At 39.8% G+C, this 14,733-nt stretch overlaps 1 protein-coding gene across 1 annotated transcript in view; it reads right to left on the reverse strand.

The window, feature by feature from the left end:
* Positions 1 to 12,697: 12,697 nt before the first annotated feature.
* LOC120026384 (ras-related protein Rab-3C-like) overlaps positions 12,698 to 14,733 on the reverse strand; it is a 61,323-nt gene continuing 59,287 nt past the window's right edge. Inside the window, exons 3-4 of the mRNA XM_038971233.1 lie at positions 13,927 to 14,051; positions 12,698 to 12,888 (exon numbers count right to left, since the gene is read on the reverse strand). Coding sequence (XP_038827161.1) covers positions 12,698 to 12,888; positions 13,927 to 14,051 — 316 coding nt within the window. The remainder of the gene's footprint in view (positions 12,889 to 13,926; positions 14,052 to 14,733) is intronic.

Raw genomic sequence — 14,733 nt, forward strand, 5'->3', positions numbered from 1 at the left:
GGAAAGGTGGAATCCTATGACACGTGTCACGTTGAAAGTCACTGAGCTCTTCAGTAGGCCATTCTACTGCCAACGTTTGTCTATGGAGATTGCATGGCTGTGTGCTCGATTTTATACACCTGTCAGCAACGGGTGTGGCTGAAATAGCCGAATCCACTAATATGAAGGTGTGTCCACATACTTATACATATAGTGTATTTTAAAAATATTTAGAGAGGGGAATTCAGACCCGAGATACGCCGGTAAATGGAACTTAATTCCTTTTTCACAGACTTTTCTCTCTGTGCACATTCTGACCTTAATAAACTTAAGCATGAGGAAACACATGTGCCAGTGTGGTGGTTCATTTCTTTACTATCAAATGAGAGACAAACTTATCACACAAGTCAGAGTTATACTTAAACTAAATCTTTAATAATGAGAGCTTTGCAATAGCAATGACTTGTCAACGATTCACCATTTCTAATGATCCGTTGAGAGTGGCGAGACAAAAGTACAAAGGTTTTTTATAGCCAAGATACACCCCTTTCAACCTACATGACGAAGAACAGATACATAGAATGTGTCACAAGGTGAGACTTTTTAAATGAGAAAGGAGTATCCCGTAGCCAGATAGCATTCGCTATAAATTATTGTTCAGTTTGGTCCCTAAGACGAGGATTCCGATCTCGTTCCTGGTTCTCATAAAACAAGAACACCAAATCGACCAATGGCATAAATCAATTGTCAACTCCAGACACTACCACACACATCCCCCAAGGCCAAAGGAGGAAGTGACTGGCGCAGACATTGTGGAAATCAGTAATTGGTTCCCCATTAATCACACCATCCATTCACATGGTTTAAGAATAGGTAAAGACACATTCACATATGAAGACAATGTTCCCTCCTGTCCTCTTCCCTTTCTGATATTCTGCATAGCAACAGGGACATGTGAAAGACAAGCCTGACCTCTCCCCTCTCTGGGCCCCCAGGTGACTGAGCCCCAGCTGAGGGATGAAGTGCAACTGCCAACACCAGAGTCCAATGGGATACATTCTAATAACAAGTATATCACATAAGCATATTATGCAGATCTTAATTATCTATGTTACCCAACTAATTCTGATTCACCAGCCAGTTATTTGTTTTGGGTGGAGAAAACAGAAATGGAGGTGTGTCTACAGATACACATAAACTGTCCTTGATTTAGAGCTCCATTCAATCTGTAACGCTGAAATGTTACAGATTGGGCGATAGAAATGTAAAGATCATTTCTGTTTTAGCCAACACATACAGCATTTACCGTGAATGCAAATCAAATCAAATGTTATTGGTCACATTCACATGGTTAGCAGATGTTAATGTGAGTGTAGCAAAATGCTTGTGCTTCTAGTTCCTACAGTGCAGAAATATCTAACAAGTAATGTGATATGAGTAATGTAAGATATGTAAACATTATTTAAAGTGGCATTATTTAAAGTGGCATTATTTAAAGTGCCATTGTTTAAAGTGACTAGTGATCCATTCATTAAAGTGGCCAGTGATTGGAATGCAGTCTCCACTAACGTGGATAACATTGCCTTTAAATTTCAATCACGCTGTAATGCTGAACTTCCGCAATATGGATTAAATAGAGCCCTTAATTCCCTAATAATTACACCACCTTTTACTTGGAGGAAACCATGAATTAGGTTGAGTGAACCTGTTGGTTCCAAGTGGAAAAAAATATTATTTTTTTCCGATAACAGCACTGTAATTTACACATTTGTTAGAGCTACTGATAAGAGCTTGATAAACGAGTAACCTGTTTGGATAAGGGGATTGTAATTAAAGGCTAAATGACAATTGTTTTAGATCTATTTTACCTTATGATCACTGGAGATGAATTTGAAACCAATCATATGGCAAATCTTCAGAGGCACAGTATTTATTCAGTGGTACATGCATTCACACAGTCTACATTTATAGGATCCTTCCCACTATATGATTGATATCTTAAGCAATAAAATCCCAATTGATCAATTAAAAGTTGATGGAAAAACTGCACTTGTCCTCCATCGCTACTAAAAAGGGTCCTCAGATCAGTCGTTGGATGGGGTGATGTCTGTAAAGTGGGGCACAGATAACGAAGAGGAGGGCACCAAGCCATTCAACATGGCTACAGGGATGGAGATGCAGGAGTCAGAGCTTTGGGTAACAGGGTCTGGGATTGTCTGCAGTGGTGGTGGTCAAGTGTTCCTATGGTGCAAGGGACCTTACCATTGAAGAGGCAGTGAAGTCGAAGGATTTCCGTGAAGACCATCCTTACTGGCACCAGGTCCAAGGTCAGCTCCATAATCACTGGAAGGGACACTGCTTCTTCGTTGTGTGGACCACCAAGCCTCCATCACCATCCATCGTGACAACCTCTGACAGACTCATATTGCCCCTCCTGTCAGTACCTGTTTTCAGGGAAGACAACGGTCCTATAATACTTCACATAGTTCATACACACACACTAGGCTCCCAGAATAGGTTATATTACATACACATTTTGCTCAAAGAAGCCAACTAAAGTAATGTAGTTAACTTTATCATGGGCACAGTGGGAATTTATATCTATGATGTTCAAATTATTTCTCACCCCTTACTTGCTAAAGGCTCCATTTCCATGTCTGTACCTGACATACTTGAAAAACAAGTGAACAATGAATAAAGATCACACAAAAACAATAGGCTCCTATAATAGATTATATTACATTCAAGTTTTGGTCAAAGCAGCAAACTGAAGTAATGTAGTTAACGTAAGTTCATTTACAAAGGCTGGTCTTTAAAAAAATATATATATTTCACCTTTATTTAACCAGGTAGGCCAGTTGAGAACAAGTTCTCATTTACAACTGCGACCTGATCACACTGACACAGAATGGTCTGAGTGCACCTCCTCTGTTTCATTCAGTAGTACAACACAATTCACATCGCATTGTATGGGCACAGTGGGAATTTATATCTGTGATGTTAAAATGATGTCTTACCCCCAGAGTGAGAGTACATCACTTCCAGCAGATCTCCTTGTTGAGGGTGGCGTTGATCATTTACTGCTTCTCGTGGGGTGAGCCTGATGTTTCCGCGTGTAACGCCTCATGTCTAAAACATGGGAAAAGGGGACATAAAGTCACAATTTCTATGCATCTACAAATTCAATGTTTTACACAATAGTCTATCATATTTGATGAGTTACTGACCTGTCCGTCCACATGCTCGATCAGCTGTAGTCTCCACAAGCGGATCACACTGACACAGAATGTCCATGCATCATACAGTCTGAGGGATGCACTCCTGTTGGAGTGGAAAGCAAAGAGACATTTGGTGAGTGGTAGGTCTTTTTTTAATGCTGTATCACCTTCTCTATCTGGACAGAAAAAAACATTATTTATCATACTCAACACCTGATCGTCATGCCTCATTGTTTGTTCTTGTTTCCCAATCAACAGTCTGGATCTTCCTCTTCTGTCATGATGGATGACCTACCTTTTCTGGTACCATTTCTCTTTTCCACCGGAAAATGGCAGCTACAGACCCGAGTGTCGTCACTGGGTTTCCGGTCCGCCCATTTGAAAGACACACACACAAAAATGGTACTTTTACTAGCTAGCTAAGTTGATTACTAAAACGGTAACATTTACATTAAAATACCATAACCCACAGACTTGACTAAAGTAACGGTAAATTAGACTGGGATTGGTCTATCTGTACATCTAAAATCTTACTATGTGGATGGGACATCTCAAATCAAATCAAATTTTATTTGTCACATGGGCCCGAATACAACAGGTGTAGACCTTACCGTGAAATGCTTACTTACAAGCCCTTAACCAAAAATGTAAAACAGGAAAGAGTTAAGAAAATATTTACTAAATAAACGAAAGTAAAATAAATAAATATAAAATGTAACACAATAAAATAACAGTAGCGAGGCTATATACAGGGGGTACCGGTACAGAGTCAATGTGCGGGGAACAGGTTAGTAGAGGTAATTTGTACATGTAGGTAGAGGTAAAGTAACTATGCTTAGATAATAAACAGCGAGTAGCAGCATTATAAAAACAAAGGGGGGGTGTCAATGTAAATAGTCCGGGTGGCCATTTGATGAATTGTTCAGCAGTCTTATGGCTTGGGGGTAGAAGCTGTTAAGGAGCCTTTTGGTCCTAGACTTGGCACTCCGGTACCGCTTGCAGTGCGGTAGCAGAGAGAACAGTCTATGACTTGGGTGACTGGAGTCTGACAATTTTTTGGGTCTTCCTCTGACACCGCTTAGTATATAGGTCATGTATGGCAGGAAGCTTGGCCCCAATGATGTACTGGGCCGTACGCACTACCCGGTGATGCAACCGGTCAGGATGCTCTCGATGGTGCAGCTGTATAACTTTTTGAGGATCTGAGAACCCATGCCAAAACTTTTCAGTCTGCTGTTGTGTTGTTTTGCCCTCTTTACAACTGTCTTGGTGTGTTTGGACCATGATAGTCTGTTGGTGATGTGGACACCAAAAACTTGAAACTTTCGACACGCTCCACTACAGCCCCACTACAGCTAGCAAAACAGTCCTGTAGTGTAGCCTCCGCGTCATCTGACCACTTCCGTATTGAGCGAGTTACTGGTACTTCCTGCTTTAGTTTTCGCTTGTAAGCAGGAATCAGGAGGATAGAATTATAGTCAGATTTGCCAAATGGAGGGCGAGGGAGACCTTTGTATGCGTCTCTGTGTGGAGTATAGGTGGGCTTGAGATATTGTTCCTCTGGTTGCACATGTGACATGCTGGTAGAAATGTATTTAAGTTTGCCTGTATTATAAGTTTGCCTGTATTATAGTCCCTGACCACTAGGAGTGCCGCTTCTGGATGAGCATTTTCTTGTTTGCTTATGGCCTTATACAGCTTGCTGAGTGAGGTCTTAGTGCCAGCATCGGTTTGTGGTGGTAAATAGACGGCTACGAATAATATAATGTTAACTCTCTTGGCAGATAGTGTGGTCTGCACAGCTTATCATGAGGTACTCTACCTCAGGCGAGCAATACCTCGATATTTCTTTAATATTAGACATCACGCACCAGCTGTTATTGACAAATAGAAGGAAACCTCCTCGTCTTACCAGACGTAGTTTCCCTGTCCTGCCGATGCATGGAAAACCCTGCCAGCTCTATATTATCTGTGTCATCGTTCAGCCACGACTCAGTGAAACATAACATATTACAGTTTTTAATGTCACGTTGGTAGGATAGTCTTAATCGTAGATCTTCAATTTTATTTTCAAATAATTGCAGGTTGGCCAATTGTATGGATGGTAGTGGAGGTTTACTCACTCGCCCGACCTCCGCTGCCTTTTTCTCCATCTTTTCTTCACGCAAATGACAAGGATTTGGGCCTGGTCTCGAGAAAGCAGTATTTCCTTCGTGTCGAACTTGTTAACCTTTTATGGCTGCAGGCCGGTGTCGGGCTCAATATGACAACAGCCCGTCCAAGTGCAGGGCGCGAAATTCAAAAGATATTTTTTTGAAATATTTAACTTTCACACATTAACAAGTCCAATACAGCAAATGAAAGATACACATCTTGTGAATCCAGCCAACATGTCCGATTTTTAAAATGTTTTACAGCGAAAACACCACGTATATTTATGTTAGCTCACCACCAAATACAAAAAAGCACAGACATTTTCACAGCACAGGTAGCTTGCACAAAACCAACCTAACTAACCAAGAACCAACCAAACTAACCAAGAAACAACTTCATCAGATGACAGTCTTATAACAAGTTATACAATAAATCTATGTTTTGTTCGAAAAATGTGCATATTTCAGGTATAAATCATAGTTTTACATTGCACCTGCAATCACAAATAGCACCGAAGCAGCTAGAACAATTACAGAGACCAAATTGAAATACCTAAATACTCATCATAAAACATTTATGAAAAATACATGTTGTACAGCAAATGAAAGACAAACATCTTGTGAATCCAGCCAATATTTCCGATTCTTTAAGTGTTTTACAGCGAAAACACAATATAGCATTATATTAGCTTACTACAATAGCCAACCACACAACAGCATTGATTCGTTAGGCACGTTAGCGATAGCGAATAAACCAGCAAAAGATATTAATTTTTTCACTAACCTTCTCAAACTTCATCAGATGACAGTCCTATAACATCATATTACACAATACATATATGGTTTGTTCGAAAATGTGCATATTTAGCGGCACAAATCGTGGTTATACAATGTGAATACGTAGGCAAAATGCAATAAAAATGTCCGGAGAAATCTTGGAGAGGCACCTATTCTAATCAAATAACTATTCATAGACTTTACTAAAAAATACATGTTGGACAGCAAATTAAAGATAGCTTAGTTCTTAATGCAATCGCCATGTTAGAATTCTAAAAATAACTTCAGTACGACATGCAGCTTACGTTATAGCGAGAGAGCGCCCAAAATCTGGGCGCAAACTAATAGTAAACATGTTCGACAGATATATGAAATAACATCATAAATGGGTCCTACTTTTGATGATCTTCCATCAGAATGTTGTACAAGGGGTCCTTCGTCCAGAACAATCATTGTTTGGTTTTAGAATGGCCTTTTTCCCTCTCGATTTAGCAAGCAAAACTAGCCAAGTGGCGATAAGCTCTCCTTCGTGAACAAACGCAGAGAACGCAACACGCCTAAACTCCCGAAAAAATTTCAATCATCTGATTAAACTATATTGAAAAAACATACTTTACGATGATATTGTCACATTTATCAAATAAAATCAAAGCCGGAGATATTAGCCGTCTATAACAACAGCTTTTCAGAAGCCAATGCGGAAGTCCTTTCCGCGTCTTCCTGAACAAAGGAAATTGGGGTCCTGTCATTCCAAGCGCTCTCTTTTGACCATAGAAAGAGCTAGAGACCCCATTTCACCTCTCACAGCCTATTGACATCTAGTGGAAGGCGTATGAAGTGCATGTATACTAATAGATTTCAAGCAAAAGATTAGGGAGGCCCTGGAACAGAGCCTCGATTTCAGATTTTTCACTTTCTGACAGGAAGTTTGCTGCAAAATGAGTTCTGTTTTACTCACAGATATAATTCAAACGGTTTTAGAAACTTGAGAGTGTTTTCTATCCAATAGTAATAATAATATGCATATTGTACGAGCAAGAATTGAGTACGAGGCCGTTTGAAATGGGCACCTTTCATCCAAGTTACTCAATACTGCCCCTGCAGCCATAAGAAGTTAAATAAAAAAATGTTGTCCAGTTCGAGGTGAGTAACCGCTGCTCTTTTCGGTCATAAGAGACAGTAGCAGCAATATTATGTACAAAATAATTTTTAAAATAAGTTGCGGAAAAAAAGAAAAAAAAATTGCACAGTTGGTTAGGAGCCTGTAAAACGACAGTCATCCTCTCGGGCGCCACATTTCTGCTGTGATCGAGGAATTATCTGGAATGCTCAACTAGATGATCAGGACAGTCTTGGGTGCTCTTTGCCTGAAGAGGTGAAGTATTGCGATGAGCTATATGACTGTACTTCTGATTCTAATTCTCAACAGGAAAGTTAAAACCCTCATCCGTAAGGTCACTGAGGATGACCGACAGTGATAGGGGGATCATCTGAAAGGGAATGATATACAGGGATGTAATTGAAAGATTTTGGGCACTGGCCAGCAGACCACGATTTCTACATTCAGGTCTTAAATCTGTGACATACGATGTTTGTAAAGGTACAATTTCACTGCTGTGTCAGACTAGTTTGCCACGTGCGTTGTACACGTAACTTCAGACGGTGGTTATCTAGCAAATTTCCATATGCACCGAGCTAACCACAGATTTTTGACCTAACCAAAATGGCTTGTTAACAGCTCGCAAACAGTGCTTACCTTATCACACGGCTCCAGTGATGCCTCTCGCTTACAGAGGTCGGAAAACAATAAAATGCATGTGTGCTTATCGGAGTAGTGGTTATAAACTGGTATATACTGTAGCACAGAACCATCCTTGCTTCTGATCGACGGAGAGTACTAAGGTTAGCTGGTTTGCTACAAAGGCCAAGATTTAAGTAATTAAAACATGCTGAAGTAGTTAGCTAGGTAATTTGGAAAATGTATATATTTTTTTAAATACACACACGAGAAATACACTCAATTATTTACACAAGAAACTAATTAGACTATAATATCTACTTGCTACTTGAGATGAGTTTGCATAGAGAAATGTGCATTGAGGGATGACGTCAAAGCTTGCCACAAGATGTGTAGTTCTGCTTGATAGCCACATTAGCGTCTAATTAGCATTTCGTTTTTGGGGGGTAATTACAGGCGAAAGTTACCTTGTCCGAGAGAGATTTGCGTGGTTATCAAAACGTCTCGCCAGGGTAAACCTAGAAAAAACAGACCTTATATGAAGAAGTTCTAAAATCCCTGACGCAAAAATTAATGGTGAAAAAACGATTGGAACAATTTCCGGGTTTTACCGCTAGATTTGATGGGTATTAGGACTGTAAAGTGGTATTCAATAGGGCCTTCTTTGGCAATGCTGACTCAACAAAATATGACCATGAAAAAGAACAGATATCTTAACTCAGATGACAATAGTATGTAATAATATGATTACAAAAAGGGCAAAGGCTGAAATTGTAAGGACTTCATTACCTTCATTACCAATTAAAATGGTCTAATAACTAGGAAACTTAATTGGCAAGAATATATAGTAAGAATATGGTGTAGGTACATTGCTTTCTAACTAGTTTCTCCAGCAGATGGCAGACTTACAGTGCCAGTGAGACAAAGAAACCATCTGGGTTTGTCATACATTTTTATTTAAATGAAACCATTGAAATTGTAACAAACTGCCCCCAAAAAATGACACAAGAATACAATTGGTATATTTTTATTGTCATCTTGAAAACACCTGTGTAATACATCATGTCACATACACATAAAAGTAAATATCCAGCTCATTGAGTAGTTCATACAAGGAAAATAGAATACTGTAGGTCACTATAATAGTACAATGATGTATTATCCGTTTAGGTCCATCTGAAGACTCAGAGATACAGCAAACATTTTCTGTTATTTTTTTTACCAGACACGCCATTGACACATTTTATTACTATCAGTGTGTCTCTACAGCTGAAGAGATGGTTCGATTCAAACACTCCGAACTACAGTACAGACATGTTGAGAACGTATGAAAGAACAACAGGAGAAAACGAGATTTAGCAGTTGTATGGTGAATTTGTGAGAGGCTTTTGAGGGTTTGTTCACCGCTTGAATTCTAATTGTGTTAGGCTACATGGAGGAAAGGTCCCAGAGAATATTGGTCAGGTGAGCAGCTGGCGTTACGCTTGAACAGATGTGACGGCAGAATAGGGCAGGCTGGGATCTCAAAACTGGCTTCTCCAAGTCCACAAAGCAGAAAATGCCAGACCGAGGAGCAGCGCACTACAAACAATTGTTTCAAAGGGGTGAAGGGAAAGTGACCTGCTGTCAAGGACACCGTACTGTACATAGTAGAGTGCCAATTAACCTAAGAGGGGTCAAGGGGTCAACATTTGATCATTAGTGTGTTGTGATTAGAGCCACTGGTGTACAGCTAAGTAAGCTGTTTCTCTTTTTGTGTGTGTTATCATGAATGGAATGACAATGCCGTTTATGACTTATTCAATAACAAAGGCTAAAGTGACCTGTTATTAACCAGTTTGTCTCGTTTCTGTCCATACTGCATATACCGTAGTAATGCTTAATCTCTGTCTCGATGTTTCACAGAAGCTGAACAGACTACACTTCAATATCTTGGGACCCGCATACTAAGAGGGCTGTTGTTACTGCACCAGAAAACACAATATAAGCTGTACACATGCTGAAGTCTATAAAACAACAAATAGTATATATTTCATCAAGGAGGTGGATGAATGTACAAGGGGAGGCATCCAATCACACATAGAATTCTCTCTCATTCACACGTACCACATTCTCTCTACCACTTTGTCGACAACTGTCTTGGCAGCGGAACCATCTAGAGAGGTTTCCCGTCTTTAGATAACAGTGTTGACATTGTGAGAAAATGACTTGGCTTTCTGACAGGCTGCATTTTCTCACTATCACACATCACAATCATGCCCACTGGGGTTCAGTTGGGAAGACATCAGAACTTACTTTCTCTTGTTCCACTATTAGGACTCGTCTTAAGTTTTCTGCTACAAAAGTAGGAGACTTTCCACTACGCCCCTGGCCAATTGAACCCCTACTCACACACCACTCGTAAAAAGGAATTCAATCCTAACAGTTATGCATGGCACAGACTGATGGCTATTCACAGAGAAACAGGCTTTTAAAATATTGCACTTATTGGCCCATTGCACCTCAAGACGAGACCTGAAGGTGCACAAATACAATACAATAAGTATACCGATATAGATATATAGAAATAGATCTGGCACAATTTCATGCAAGTGTGCTGAAAATTTTTGCCCCTGAAAATGCAACAATTCAGAGGCAGTTCGTTTTCACAAGTGCAACAATCGATTGCAGCATTTTCTACAAGACAATATTTGGCATGACACTTGGTCTAGCTAATAGTAACATACCCTTTTTCACAAAATAATCTCACAACACCTAAAAACAGCTTCCTTTCTATTTGTTTTCTAGCACATTGGCACGTAGGGGTCCATTTAGGATAACTGTCTCTGGTTTCTTCAAGGGAACTTTTCTATAACAATAGAAAAGTAACAGAGAGTCGAACAGAAGTAAAACATTGCTGCAAGTACAGTAAATGAATGGTGAATAATGTCAGAAGGAGTGTCTCTAATAAAAAGTATTTGAGGTGAAGTCCAGAGAATGAGATGGTATGAATTATGGAAGTGGCTCCTTATTCATAATCCTGTAGTCAAGTCAGGTCAGACTTTTGAAATATTGATGCCGTGACTCACATCCCTGAAATAGTTGTCTGGGACCTCTCCTTGGGTTCTCTCTATGTCTCACAATGTCTCTCAATCTTTATTGTTCCAGGAACTGGCATTATTATGAGCTTTCTGCCGTTAATTTAGGACCATTTCATTAACAGTCGCAGCACTGGACCTAGCACTACAGTACGGAACCCATTTGAGGACATCCGTAAATCCAGACTGAAACGTACGGCTGACAACTGAGGATGACCTACAATGGATTCCGCACTAGAGAAATTATTAGGTTTTAGTTACTCCAGATGACTGACCAGTTGGCAGTATTGCACAGACCATTGCTTGTACATAGATATAACATTGAGAAACACATCAGAAACTGTTCTCTGCACTCACAGATGCATACTGTTTTCAAACAACTGTCATCGGGTTAGTAATCATACCACTTTACAGCCACATTATATGTACCACTTATTTAATAAAGTAAACTGTTAAATACCACACTGGCATTATTATCATGACTACCTACCTATCCTACAATATAGTACTGTACATGTTAGTATTAGACAACTGTTATACTATGGCAGCTAATCCACAGTCACTGAACAAACTACTTATTAATATCCTGAGAATAAAGCCATGCATCTGTCTAACCCCAGATAATCACATTGGTTCTAACCCCAGATAATCACATTGGTTCTAACCACAGATAATCACATTGGTTCTAACCACAGATAATCACATTGGTTCTAACCCCAGATAATCACATTGGTTCATTCTAACCTCAGATAATCACATTGGTTCATTCTAACCTCAGATAATCACATTGGTTCATTCTAACCTCAGATAATCACATTGGTTCATTCTAACCTCAGATAATCACATTGGTTCATTCTAACCTCAGATAATCACATTGGTTCATTCTAACCTCAGATAATCACATTGGTTCATTCTAACCTCAGATAATCACATTGGTTCATTCTAACCCCAGATAATCACATTGGTTCATTCTAACCTCAGATAATCACATTGGTTCATTCTAACCTCAGATAATCACATTGGTTCATTCTAACCTCAGATAATCACATTGGTCCATTCTAACCACAGATAATCACATGAGTTCTAACCACAGATAATCACATTGGTCCATTCTAACCACAGATAATCACATGAGTTCTAACCACAGATAATCACATTGGTCCATTCTAACCACAGATAATCACATGGGTTTCACATCTAGTGTGGCGATGGAAAAATATGAAACAATATACAAACAACTAACTGAAAGGTATCACTTTCGTAAGTTAGGTAATAGTTTTTTACGGTAATGTTCAATGCTTAAAAGTGACACACGCACACACACACACAGTAGGAATAGTGGGAGGGAAGAAATACAGGATATGCAAGAGGGAACTGGCAACTTAACCATACACAGATCATCATGTCATTGACAGAGCATTCCATAAACAACACACTATTTTCTCTGGTTAATATAGTATATAGAAGATCCTGTATTTCTGTTTTTATATAAATAAATAGATAAATGTACCGACTGACGTGGCATTAGTGATTCATGGTCATCGCATACTGACATGGCATTACTGTACATGTCTATTTTTCAGTTTTGTGAACATACAACATATGTGTCAGCCAATTTGAAACATAAAAAAAATCTGAAAAAATGTACTAGGCACATCAGAAGTCAGATATGAAGAATAATACAATTTAAGGGATAATGGGATAATACAATATTTTGGCAATCTCATACGTCTTAGATTGTTGTCATTTTCCTGGTTAACAACCGCAGTTGGGCTGCTGCAAGGGAGGAGGGTTGTCAGTTAGCCTAGCATTGGGCGTTCCTGTGGTGACAGCCGGGTCAGTTTCTAAACTGTCGGACATCTTGTCACAGATGAGGTCGACGAGACGCTCAAATGTTTGTTTTACGTTGACATTGTCCTTGGCACTCGTCTCGAAGAACTCAAACCCTGAGAGATAGAAAGGGTCAGGCAGAGAAGTGAGATATCAGGGTTTTGTCTCTGTGTGTGTCTCTGTCTCTGTGTGCGTCTCTGTGTGCATGCATCTTTGTGTGTGTGTGTGTGTGTGTGTGTATGTGTATATTCAGGGACCGTTTTTGAAAAATATTTAGATATGTATTATTATATTGCTTCACAGATTTCTTACCCTTCTGTGCTCTTTCCACCAATCAGAAAGAGGCTGAGTGAGGCGCTGTTCTGGAGTGTGTTGGTGTCAGCCAATTAGAAGTGTTTAATTATGGCCTAGCAATAGAGGAGCCTAGTGAAGGCTCTAATTAATAATACATGGCAGAGGTGTGCTCAGGCTGTCTCATAAACCCATTATCATTCTGCATCATAAGAACTAAACACCACATACACTGTTGCGTGACCTACAGTATATTGAACCTATCGTCGCTGTTTGATGAAAACCATTAACAACAATACAATTAGGAAAATTCAGAAGCGATTTTGAAAAGAAAATCTTGGTCCTTAAGTAATGAAATGCTCAGAGTACATTAAGGGGAGTTACTGCTTTCAATAAATATAAAACATTTTATGGAATTGCACCACCAGGAAATGTGGTGGAGTACCCCAGATGACTTCCTTGAACCCCGGGATAACTTCCTTAGACTTCCGGACTAGGTTTTGGGATGTGTACTAGATCCCTTTCTTGAGATTCCTGATTCGGTTTTTGGACCTTCCAGATCACTTTTTTTTGCACACTCAGATTACTTTTTTGGCCCCTTCTCAAATAACCCAGTAAAAAGTTTGTAATGTTATCATTAAACGTTTACCATCAAAGACTACATTAAATTGATGCAGACTGAATCTTACATTTCTACAAAATTAGACATGCCAGCTTGGACATTCTAATAAATCATCCACTGATATCAACATGTCACTTACCCAACATATTTGAGTCAAACCTATTTCTCCAGCCAGGGTTTGTCCCTTTCTGAGAGTACTGATTTGAGGAGGATATGATTGACAGCGTAGTTGTCCACTCACCAAGCTGTTCGGCCAGCATCCGACCACTATCCACTGACACCACTCTCTCCTCCTCCATGTCAGCCTTGTTCCCCGCCAGGATTACCTGGGCATTGTCCCATGAGTACGTCTTAATCTGGGTGGACCTGTGATGGCACAGGACAGAGACATTCAATCACTGAATCTCCAAAATTCCCATACATTTCCCAAGTTCCAAAAATTGCATGGATCAAAAAAAAAATTCCCTCATCAATCTACACACAATACTGCACAATGACAAAGTAAAAAACGTTTTTTAGTCATTTTTGCAAATATATGATATTTCACATTTACATAACTATTGAGACCCTTTACTCAGTACTTTGTTGAAGCACCTTTTGGCAGCGATTACAGCCTTGAGTCATTTTGGGTATGACGCTACAAGCTTGGCACACCTGTATTTGGGGAGTTTCTCCCATTCTTCTCTGCAGATCCTCTCAAGCTCTGTCAGGTTGGATGGGGAGCGTCGCTGTACAGCTATTTTCAGGTCTCTCCAGAGGTGTTCGATCTGGGTCAAGTCCAGGCTCTGGCTGGGCCACTCAAGGACATTCAGAGACTTGTTGTGAAACCACTCCTGCGTTGTCTTGGCTGTGTGCTTAGGGTCATTGTTCTGTTGGAAGGTGAACCTTTGCCCCAGTCTGAGGTGCTGAGCACTCTGGAACAGGTTTTCATCAAGGTTCTCTCTGTACTTTGCTCCATTCATCTTTCCCTCAATCTTGACTAGTCTCTCAGTCCCTGCCGCTGAAAAACATCCCCACAGCATGATGCTGCCACCACTATGCTTCACCG

This window comes from Salvelinus namaycush, chromosome 31 (genome assembly GCF_016432855.1).
Source record: "Salvelinus namaycush isolate Seneca chromosome 31, SaNama_1.0, whole genome shotgun sequence".
NCBI lineage: Eukaryota > Metazoa > Chordata > Actinopteri > Salmoniformes > Salmonidae > Salvelinus > Salvelinus namaycush.